Source organism: Lytechinus variegatus, chromosome 6 (genome assembly GCF_018143015.1).
Source record: "Lytechinus variegatus isolate NC3 chromosome 6, Lvar_3.0, whole genome shotgun sequence".
In the NCBI taxonomy this organism is placed as follows: Eukaryota; Metazoa; Echinodermata; class Echinoidea; order Temnopleuroida; family Toxopneustidae; genus Lytechinus; species Lytechinus variegatus.
In genome coordinates this window covers 46,464,930-46,477,478 of record NC_054745.1, presented here as the reverse complement: position 1 = coordinate 46,477,478, position 12,549 = coordinate 46,464,930, and the positions used below count along the sequence as shown (strand labels likewise).

The 12,549-nt window shown below is 37.6% G+C and overlaps 1 protein-coding gene across 6 annotated transcripts in view; it reads left to right on the top strand.

The window, feature by feature from the left end:
- The first annotated feature begins 1,095 nt into the window (after nucleotides 1-1,095).
- Nucleotides 1,096-12,549, top strand: part of LOC121417544 (MYG1 exonuclease-like) — a 32,010-nt gene continuing 20,556 nt past the window's right edge. For 4 of the 6 annotated variants that reach the window (XM_041611278.1, XM_041611275.1, XM_041611274.1 and 1 more), the window contains exon 1: nucleotides 1,096-1,249. In XM_041611278.1, the coding sequence (XP_041467212.1) occupies nucleotides 1,102-1,249 (148 nt within the window). In that variant the 5' untranslated portion in view covers nucleotides 1,096-1,101. Of the gene's footprint in view, nucleotides 1,250-9,598; nucleotides 9,634-12,549 lie in introns of those variants that run through there. The other 2 variants (XM_041611277.1, XM_041611279.1) reach the window with 2 other exon arrangements.

Below are 12,549 nucleotides of genomic sequence, written 5' to 3'. Positions count from 1 at the left end.
AATGACAGACAAAATCAAAATAAACAGATAATTATAATGGAAAGACAAATTGAAGTTTGATGGATTGATACACTTAGAAGCTGCCGAAAGATAGAAATAGAAGACTGATAAATAGATAGAGACAAGATAGACATATATAGATAGATAGATAGATAGAAATAGAGAGGGAGAGAGGTGGATAGATAGATAGAAAGAGAGAGAGAAAGAGGGAGAGATGGATGGATAGATAGATAGAGAGAGGGGGAGAGACAGAGAGGGGGAGAGAGAGAAAGACAGAGAGGGGGAGAGAGAGAAAGAGAGAAGGATAGATAGATAGATAGAGAGAGAGAGAGATGTAGATAGAAATATGGACGGACAAAGAGAAAGAGAGAAAAAAGACAGACAGATGCTAGAGAAGGAGAGAGATAGAGAATTTGAGAGACAGATAGATAGATGTTAGATAGATAGAAAGATAAAGAATGAGAGAGACAGAGAAGATAGACATTACAGACAGATACTCTAGTTAAAAAATAGATAAATAGATAGAGAGAAATAGAGAAAGACAGACAGATGGATAGATAGATTGATAGAGAGATAGATAGAGAATTTGAGAGATAGATAGATGTCAGATAGATCAAGAATGAGAGAGAAGAGCGACAAATTAACAGATAGATACTGTAGTTACATAGGTAGGTAGAGAGAGAGAAATAGAGAAAGACAGACAGATGGATCGATGGATTGATAGAGAGAGATAGAGAATTTGAGATAGATAGATGTTAGATAAAGAATGAGAGAGACAGAGAAGATTATTAGATAGACAGATACTGCAGTTACATAGATAGATAGAGATAGAATTTGAGAGATAGATATATAGACAGATAGAGAGAGAAATAGACATCAGCAAATCGGCAAGGCAAATGAACCTGGAAAGCTCAGCTTGCAAGTACGGTATGTTCTGCGGATAACTTCGGTGAGGACTTTGGATCGCGCGCCCAGCTGATAATGTAAACAAACGTAGACGACTAGACGTAGACTCTTCACTAGTCGCTTTTTGGCTACTTTTCCGGAAAATGCCTTCGCCAGGGTGTAAAACGGAAACGCGCGGCCGGCCCGGCGCCCTTGATGATATCTTTGTCTACCACGTTCCGGAACGTTATGGTGTCGTGCAGACGTCCATTTATTGGTATTTTTCGGCTCCATTTGGTTGATCGTCAGAGAATTTCGATACGACACCAACTTAGCAAATTTCTCCTAAGGAACTGTGATAGCGGTAAGTGTTTGGGCAGTGTTTGTCTGTCTGTCTTTATGATCATGTCATCAGTTTTGTAAATTGTTTATCTCTTAAATCTTGACTCGAGTCTTGACCACCCTTCCTGTTTTATTTAACCCAGGGGGCAGGGAATTCCCTGGGACCGGACTGGGTTACCTGCCTTTCACTGGTATTAGCTGTAGGGAATCTACAGGTAGGTACCAGTACGGTACATTTAGAACTATGGTATGCCAATGTTGTACACAGTACACCATTTAAAAAAATCATTAAAATATCGCTTTTGTGAGTTTGTGACCAAAAATATCGGTATGGTTGGAACTACTGTACCCCTTATCGACCACCTTTATACCGTTTATACCTTTATACCGCATCTACTGGAAAAATACAGTTGTGTCTGCAGTCAAGTTTCCAGGTCTATCTTGTACTGTACGTTGTCTTCCTAGCTTGGATAAATCGCTATCTGTGCTATTTGTCCTTTGCTGTGCCAATGCAGTGACTAGTACTATTCCCATGCATGAGCATAATGCCATGCAGACCAAAACTTGTCTAGTTTTGTTTTGAAGTGATTGACTGTTGATGCTGTGACTACTTCAGCAGGCAAAGAATTCCAGTCGCTCACCACTCTAACACTGAAGGTGTTTTGCCTCACACTCAACCTACTCCTTTTCAGAAAAAGCTTAAAAGGATGACCACGGGTTGCTTGAGTGGAAGCTGATGTGAAGAACAGGTCTCTATTCACGTCATCAATGCCGTGGATTATCTTATAGACTTGAATCATGTCACCTCTTCGTAGTCTGTACTTGATGGAAGGTAATTTCATTGCACGCACGTAGCCTTCTGCCATAGTCCATTTCCTTCAGGGTTGGTACTAGCTTGGTTGCTCGTCGCTGGACTTTCTCAATAGCCTTCAGGTCAGAGGTATATCTTGGGTACCATATCCCATTTGCATATTCCAGAATTGGTCTCACAAGTGACTTGTATAACCTCTTGATGTTGTCTTTGTCTCTATGCACAAAGGTTCGTCGAATCGTAGCAAGCACACGGTTTGCTTTCAAGACTGCACTGGCTACTTGGGAGTGGAATTTCAGTTGAGAGTCCATGATGACTCCCAAGTCTCTTTCCTCTGAAACTTCCTCCAGCATATCTCCATCTAGATGATACTGATGATGGGAATTTTGATGACCAAGATGGAGGTATCTGCACTTTGCTGTATTGAACTGAAGCTGCCACTTCTTGGACCACTTAGCTAAGTTGTCTAAGTCAGCTTGCAGCCTGTCACAGTCCTCCTCCATTCTGATCTCTCTGAACAGTTTGGTGTCATCAGCGTATATCTTTACGATACTGCTTACTACCTCAGGCAGATCGTTGATGAACACAACAAAGACCATCGGTCCGAGAACACTACCTTGAGGCACGCCACTTCTAACAGGTAACCATTGTGATGATTTTCCATTGATGACAACTCTCTGCCTGCGGTGAGTCAAGAAACTATAAAGCCATTTCTCCAGACTACCTGCTATACCATAAGATCTTAGCTTGCTCATTAGTCGTTCATGTGGCACAGAGTCGAAAGCCTTACAAAAGTCAAGGTAGATGGCATCGATTTCACATCCTTTATCAAGAGAGGCAGTCCACAATTCCATGACCTCTAGCAGTTGCGTAATACAAGACCTTCCTGGAAGAAATCCATGTTGTGCATCACACAATAAATCATTCTGAATTAGTTGCTTGAGGATGGCGTCACGCACAACAGATTCCATCACCTTGCCGATAACTGAGGTCAGGCTTATTGGTCTGTAGTTTTCCACTGCATCCTTCTTTACTTTCTTGTGAATAGGTGTGATGTTAGCATCTTTCCATGATTGTGGAAGACATCCTTCTTTCAAGGACTTTCTGAAGATAAGCGCAAGAGGTATGCAAATCGTTCCAGCAGTTTCTTTGAGAACTCTGGGGTGAAATCCATCAGGCCCAGATGATTTTGAACACTTCAGTAATTTCAGTTTGTTCTTCACAGTACTTGTGGTAATGTCCAAATCGGTTAAGAGATTACCTTTGTGTCTGTCTACCAAAGTTGGGATCTGCTGCACATTTTCATCTGTAAATACACTGTTGAAAAAAAGGTTAAAGAGTTCAGCTTTGTCCTCATCCTTCTCAGCAGTGATTCCGTCTTGATTTTTCATGACCCCAAAATTAGCTCTGCATTTTCGTGAGCTATTTGCATATCTCCAGAATGCTTTGGGGTTAGACTTGATATTGTCGGCAATGTCCTTTTCAAATTTCCTGCGAAGATTCCTTGTCATCTTTCGAAATTTAATAGCTTCTTCTCTTGATCGCAGATAATCTACATCATCGCCACTTTTACGAAATTTTTTCCAAGATCTATGTTTCTTCTTTTGTTGTCTGAGAGCTTCTTTTGTCATCCAGACTTTCTTCTTCTTTAGTCTAACCCCTGTGGTCTTGGGGATGTGGCGGTCTATTGCTGCTTGATAGGTGATTGAGAAGAAGTTCCACGACTCATCTACATTCATGGACTCCAATTCACTATACCAATCTTTGTCAATGATGGTATCATTTATTGCCTGGTAGTCACCTTTATGGTATCGATACCTTTCCTCTTTTCTCAATGTTTGTTCTGCGTATAAATTTACATTAATAAGGATACATTGGTGATCGCTTAAACCTAGGCCAGGCAGGTAAGATATTTTTCCAATCATTCCTTCTTCATTGGTGATCAAAAGGTCCAGTATATGTGGTTGTTGTCCTGTCCGGTATCGTGTGTACTCATCTATATGCTGATGAAGGAAACAGTCACTCAAGCAGTCAATAAACTTCTGTTCATGCGAAAGATGGGATGTCCAGTTCTCCCAGTTGATGTTTGGGTAATTAAAGTCACCAACGATGATCAGGTGCGAAGGATTGCTATCTGCAACTTTATACAGCAGCTCAGTCACCATATCAGTATTTGAATTATCTCTGTTAGAAGTTGGACTGCGGTAGATGCCTCCCAGAATTAATGAGTCCATTCCTTTCAGCCTCATATTTACCCACACACCTAATCTCCTAAGCATCGTATCTGCGAAAATATTCACCAATTTTACCCAGTTTTCGTCTCATTTGTGCAGAAAATTGAGCAGATCAGATTTCCAAATTCCATGTTTCGCTCGGCGACTCCGATTCAATCCGCGTATATATCGACGAACAACGAATGCGACGATTGTACATTTGCTGCCGTCTTTTGAAACCGACCACCAGCGATACACTAAGTTTACGGTCGATTCTTGTCGCGGCCGCGGTGGCAAAATATTTTTTCTCTTTCAAATCAGTTACATGACGTCAACATGCTAAATGATCGCCTCACTACTTCCACTGCGAGCTCTGGCGCATGATTTGACGATTGACGACGGATATACAGCCACACGCGCGTGTCTTTACCATCCAGCCACACGCGTGTGGTTATATCCAGAACACCTATCTGTGGATACCATACCGCCACACGCCGCCAGTAATAACAGTAAAACACGTATGTCTGACCGTCTATATCACGATCAAAATAACCTCATTTCTTCATTAAATTCTTACATTCTAAACCCCTTTGATATCCTTAGATCGTTTCAATTTCATTCTCACCGTCTTCTCTCCTTGAAAATTCCTGGCTACGCCAGTGGTTATGATGTATATGATGGTGGGCCCCAAGTCTGCGCACCTAACAATTTGAGTTCAGATTTAACATGAATTTCTTCCTATTTCACAAAATCTTTCAGTTGATAATGTTCCTTACATCATAATGAGTTAGTGTGCCAAATATCTCATAAAAATTTGAAAGAAATATATAATTTTCTTGGAAAAAATCTCGGGCAGTCATTTTCAGATTGAAAAAAAAATGGTATAGTCCAGTAGACGGTCTCATAGGCCATGTACAAGACCTGGGAAAGTTGTTAAGTACAAGGTTTTTTGGTTGATTCGTGTTCTAGATGGGTATTGAAGTAAATTCAGCTTGGTTGCCACCTTGGCAACCTTGAGCAATATTTTTAATTAGCATAATTAGCATACTCATCTAATTAGCATATGTACGACATGTAATATACTACTTCTCTAAAACCAGAAAGACTAAAAACATAAGTAATATCATTTTTCTAAGAGGTCCTGTGACGTTGAATCCATGCATAACTATATTTTAAATATCTAAGTTATGCAATTAACGTAATTAGCCTAATTAGCATAATGAGCTAATCAGCATAAGTGTAATACACTGTATATGTGTATTTGTGGATGTCTATCCAGAAAATTCCCAATACGTAAATAATGCAACCCTTTTAGTTTTCTACAGCGAGGAATTCATTTCTGACATTATTTTTTTCATTTTAACCAATGTAATCGCCGTAATTAGCATAATTAGCACAATGCAATAATTAACATATATGTGTGTAATATATATGAAATACATGTTTCTTTGTCATTTCATATCGAGAATGTCCGAAAAATTGATAATACTTCTTTATGGTTTTCTATGGCGAGGCTCATTTAACCAATGCAGTCGCTGTAATTGGCATAATTAGCATAATCAACCTAATGCACTAATCATCATATATATATATATATATATATATATATATATATATATATATATATATATATATATAGAGATTTATTTGTCAAAGTACTACAACAGTCAGAAAACATAAATGATAGAGCGATCCTATGGTATTATTCTATGAGGAATTCTTTTATGAAATTATTTTTCCCGTTTAACAAATGTTACTGTTTTAATTAGCGTAATTAGCATAATGCGCTAATTAACTTATGAGCAATATTTTACATACTAATATATATTCCTTTGCCATTTTATATCAAGAATGCCTGAAAACATGAATAGTACAGCTATCCTATGATTTCCTATGACTATAGGAATTTAATTTATGGCATTATATTTACCTTTTTACCAATGTAATTTTCGTAATTAGCATAATGCGCTAATAAACATATATATATATATATATATATATATATATATATGTATATATATATATATATATATATATATGTATGTATGTATATATTCCTTTGTCATTTTATATTAAAAAATGCCTGAAAACATGAATAATACAGCTATTTCATAGTTTTCTATGACAAGGAATTAATATGATATCGTATTTAACTTTAAACAATGTTAATGGTGTAATTAGCTTAATTGGCATAATGAGCTAATCAAAGTGGAACGCCTCTGGCAGTCTCGCCTGCATTACGCGATTTTATACAGCAGCAGTTTTGACTTTGAAAACAGCTATTGCATAAAATATTCACGTAAGAACAATTCATAAGATGTCCATTGATCCAAAATGGCCTTAGACCATGATCAAGTGACCTAACATGTGTGCAAAACAATCCTTCATCCTTGATTACCCATATGTTTATATTTCATGAACTAGATCCATAAACTTTCTAAGATATGATGCCAAGTTAAAAAATACCCCTAACATGGCCAAAGTTCATTGAACTTATATTACCTTTGATATTGGTCATTTGACCTGACATGCGCACAGGATAGACAGGGATAGGCCTACATGGTTGCATTTATGTCCAAGTTTCATTAACTACATCTGGATCCATAAACTTTTAAAGTTATGACAATTCCACAAATACCCCTAACATGGCCAAAGTTCACTGACACTAAGTGACCTTTGACATTGGTCATGTGACCTGAAACTCAAACAGAAGTATTACTTGATTACCCTTATGTTTAAATTTCGTGAACTAGGTCCATACACTTTCTAGGTTATGAAGACATTTCAAAAACTTATCCTTGGTTAAGATTTTGATATGTATTCCGCCAACAAGATCTTAGTTCATTGGCCGTAAATGACCATTGACCTTAGTCATGCGACCTGAAACTGAGGCAAGATGTTCAGTAATACTTGATTAATTTTATGTCCCAGTTTCATGAACTAGACTCATATACTTTCTAAGTTATGATGACATTGACATTGCTTGGTTTATATGATATCAATGTTGACGACGCTGCCGTCGCCGCCGCCGTCGGAAAAGTGGCGCCTATAGTTTCTCTCTGCTATGCAGGCGAGACAATCCAGTGACAACGAAATATATGTATTGCACCTGTATTTTAATTACCACTAACCATAGGATAGCTGTATTTTTCATGTTTTCAGGCACACTCGATATAAACTAACATATGAAAAAAAATGAAAATCCATAATTTATTGTTCGAAATAGACATGAAATTAAATACTCCGAAGATTTGCTTTGTCCAATTGATCGTGGGCCCGGCAGCCGCTGAGCAGGGCCAGATCGAAGAGGCTCTATCCCTTTAATCGTTGAACGTCAAACAGGGTAGCAGCAACTCCCATCTTTTAACGTCTTTTGGTCTGACGCGGCCGGGGTTTGAACCCCCGACCTCCCGATTGTGAGACGGACGCTCAACCAACTGAGCCAACACACCAGTCATAGGAATATATACTTGATATATTGCACATAGATGTTAATTAGTGCAATGGGCCAGTAATTCTAATTGAGGCATTGACATTGGTTAAAATGGAAAATTATTGTCATAAATGAATTCATCAACATAGAAAACATTAGAAGAGCTGTATTATATATGTTTTCAGGTTGATGTAGACAGTACTTTGACACAGAAATCTATCTATTGCAAATATATATTAATTAGCGCATTATGCTAATTAAGCTAATTATAACAAAAACATTGTTTAAAGGAAAAAGATGATGTCACAAAAGAATTCCTAATCATCGAAAAACTAAAGGATAGCTGTATTATTTATGTTTTCGGGAATTCTCACTCAGTATAAAATGACAAAGGAATATATATATTGAACATATATGTTAATTAGCGCATTATGCTAATTATACCAATTACGACAATTACATTGGTTAAAAAGGGGGAAAATAATGTCAGAAATTAATTCCTCGTCATAGAAAACCATGTGATAGCTGTATTATTCATGTATTCGGGCATTTTCGTTATAAAATGACAAAAGAATATATGTAATGCACATATATGTTAATTAGCGCATTATGCTAATTATACTAATTACGACAATTACATTGGCAAAAAGAGGAAAAAATAACGTCAGAAATTAATTCCTCGTGATAGAAAACCATGGGATAGCTGTTTTATTTATGTGTTTGGCATTTTCGATATAAAATGACAAAGGAACGTATATATTGCACATGTATAATGGTAATTAGCGCATTATGCTGATTATGCTAATTACGACAATTACATTGGTAAGACAATGTAAGAAGGGAAAAAATGTCATAAATGAATTCCTCGCCATATAAAACAAGCATAGGGTACCTGTATTAATCATGTTTTCGGACATTCTCGATATGAAATGACAAATAAATATATATTTTCATATGTATTACACATACATGTATATGTGTTAATTAGTGCATTATGCTAATTATGTTAATTACAGCAATTACATTGGTTAAAATTGAAAAATAATGTCATAAATGAATTCCTCGCTATAGAAAACCCTAAAAGGGATGCATTATCTACATATTGGGCATTTTTTTGGATCATCCTCAAATACGTATATATTACACTTATGCTAATTAGCTCATTATGCTAATTAGGCTGATTACGATAATTGCATAACTTAAATATTTAAATTATTGCTATAAATCGATTCCTCGTCACAGGACCTCTTAGTAAAATGACATTATTTGTGTTTTTAATCTTTCTAGTTTAAGAGAAGTAGCATATTACATATCGTAATATGCTAATTAGATGATTATGCTAATTAGGCTAATTAAAAAATTGCTCAAGGTTGCCAAGGTGGCAACCAAGCTGAATTTACTTCAATACCCATCTAGAACGCAAATCAACAAAAAAACCTTGTACTTAACAACTTTTCTAGGTATGAAAAATATCTACTGGACTAGTACCCCATGTCTGCGCACTCATTCACTTTGCACACGATTCGAGGATTTTGATGACAATAGCTGTATTTTGAGGCTGTCACATGAAATGCCCTGAATTCATTATTTTTCCACCATTTTGAGTCGGATTTTTTTTATGAATACCTGTCTATGTAGTGCCTGTGTAATGTTCGTGCTCGTTGCGTATCTTCTGTAACTGAAATCGCGCAGATACGCGGGTGCGCAGACTTGGGAGACCGCGCAGACAAGGGGGAACTGACCATACATTATGACCCTCTCCCATCACCAGAAGTCTAAGTTTACCTAGGTCTACTTCTTCATTTATTTATTTATTTATTTATCCAATCATTTGCTGTATGGGTCTGCCACCGCGAAGGAAGCCAGAATCGACACAAGTAGAAAAAGAGAATTTGCTGTTAAACAGACGACCGTTTGTAACAAGACAAGAAAAGCAAGGAGAGAAGACGGTGAGAATGAAATTGAAACGATCTAAGGATATCAAAGGGGTTTAGAATGTAAGAATTTAATGAAGAAATGAGGTTATTTTGATCGTGATATAGACGGTCAGACCTACATACGTGTTTTACTGTTATTACTGGCGGCGTGTGGCGGTATCCACAGATAGGTGTTCTGGATATAACCACACGCGTGTGGCTGGATGGTAAAGACACACGCGTGTGGCTGTATACACTGCCTTGTTCTAAAGCCGTTTCCTATCAGATTTCTTGGTTTTTCAGCGGGGATTGGGTTTGGTCAATACAATTTTGATTTATTCTACTAGATTTCTACTTTTTGTTGCTTCTTTTTTTCTCGTAAAATCGATTTTTACCGTTTCTATGGACACTGCACCTACTCTCCCGCGCGTATCGTTTGTAATACACAATTTTAATGCGCGCAAGGTGGTCGGTTTCAAAAGAGGTGGTCGATATGTGGTAGTCTCACCATACTAATTTCCGTAGAGTTGCAATTTATTTTTCATTATAGTAACTTGGCCGGGGTAATTTTTGTATTCATCAGAGTCAGAGAGCTCAAAAACCTGGATTTTGGGCACATTTTGTGTACGCCCTCTATTGGTGGAAAATAAATATGGCAAGACAATCGTAGTTTTTCAATCTCTATTTTTAATTAAGAAAAAATAGTCTTAAGAATCAAATTTACTTAAGAGCCAAGTTACATGATAAATAGCTGTAATGGAACCTGACAGTGTGAACAAATCAAGCATTTGTCCCAAAGAAAAAGAGAAAATAAGCCAAACATTACCAACCTTATTTCACTACACAGGGCACTCATTCAATGAACAAGGTTATGATATAATCAGAGATGCCAAGTTCAAAGACCAGCTATGCAGAGATGCTAAGTTCAAATACCAACTATGGGTGAGATTTTCTGTGAATCTGAGTGAGATCACAGACATTGTGTACAATGTATATGGGAATAGGCTGTGATAGTTGCGTGAGACAGAGATTTGAGGGGATGAACAAGAGTCCAAAATGCTTGAGTCTCACGCATAATGCGTGAGACTTGGTAGCTCTGTATAACCTTGTTTTCAGTTATATCTCCATGTGTGGCAAAATAAGGATGGCAATGTTTGGCTTATTTTCTATTTTTCTTTGGGACAAATGCTTGATTTTTTTGGCATTATCGTGATATTGGGAACCATCGTTCACATCGGCAACGCTTTATTCAGTCACGCATGGTTCCCTATTTCCACCTCTTTTTACTTTGTACACAAGTGCGCATATCGACGAGTGGTTCCCAAAACCATGATTTGGCCATTTTTTTTACACTGACAGTTTCCATTACAATACGTGTCAATCGTGTGAGAAATTAGGAGTTTGCTTCATAGCATGATTTAGCAGGGGCTTCGATCCATTTTTCAGATGGGGGGAGGGGAGGCAAAATCATGAATCGAAAGGTGCTCAATGACACAAAACAAACTCACCCACACATAGGCCTATATATGATTCACATCAAATTGAATTTTTCTAGTATCCTGATCTGAAAACAGGAAAAGGTACCTGTTCAGGACTGTTTGTAGTGTGCCGAGAGCGAGCAGAAAGTTCTTTATATTCTGATCTGAAATTCTAATGATTCTAATCATTTTTGGTACCAATGATTAAGATAGGTTTCTAAAAGAACAATACACACGAGCGTGGAGCTTTGTTTTTGAAAACAAAAGTTGTGACGTTCATGACATTGGCACCAAGGTGCACTAAACAATGCGTATAGTACATTGGCATATATGGAAGTGCCCAACAACACTCCCCAAAATTACAGACGCTGCTGAAACAGACATAAAAACACACTTAGCGTCAGTAGATTTCTTTCAAATTTCACCACAATGTACCATAGTTGACAATGACATTCCGAACATTTCAACTACATGTATGGTACATTGTGGTGAAATTTGAAAGAAATCTACTGACGCTAAGTGTGTTTTTATGTCACATGGTCAAGGTCATGTAAGGTCAATGAACTTTGGCCACCTCAATGAACTTTGGCCATGTAGGGGGAATTTGTTGAATTACCATCATATCTCTGTAAGTGTGTTGGTCTAGACTCTAGCTCATAAAACGTGAAAATAAGAAGAGTAGCCGAGTATCACTGAACATCTTGTGTGAGTTAAAGAAGTTGTCAAAGTCAGCACTGCTGCTATATTGAATCTCGTGATGCAGGTGAGACCGCCAGAGGCATTCCACTTGTTATTGAATTATCCGCATTACTCTTAGGCGGATAATTGGAGGATGGGTTTATGAAAGGGTATCAGCTAATCATCACCATGATCAGTAGAGACGCACGCACGGCCAATATGGGAGACTCTCTCCAATATTGGGAGACAATCTCCCATATTGGAGACTTCATTTGCAAAAGGATAAAACAGGGATGCAGAGCTACCAAGTCTCACGCATTATGCGTGAGACTCAAGCATTTTGGACTCTTTGTTCATCCCCTCAAATCTCTGTCTCACGCAACCATCACAGCCTATCCCCATATACATTGTACACAATGTCTGTGATCTCACTCAGATTCACAGAAAATCTCACTCATAGCTGGTCTTTGAACTTGGCATCTCTGGGGATGCCAGTTTTCAGGAGAAAGCCTGAATTCAGGCTGTGGCAAAAAAAAATTTTAAGCCATAGTTTTAGCATTTTTGTGTACAAAATATTGTATTCTAGGTAATTTTCAGGCCCTCTGATCAATTCCAACTATGGTAACTGTCGGATAAAACAGGACTTGATGGATAAAATGTCCGACAAGTCCTTTCATGAAACGCTCCCGTGAAGTAGCCCTAAGGACTCTGTGATGTCTTTTGTAAAGGCCAAGTCCGCCCAAGAAAAAAGTTTAAGGATTAAGATTATTTTAGTATAAATATGAAAAATGAG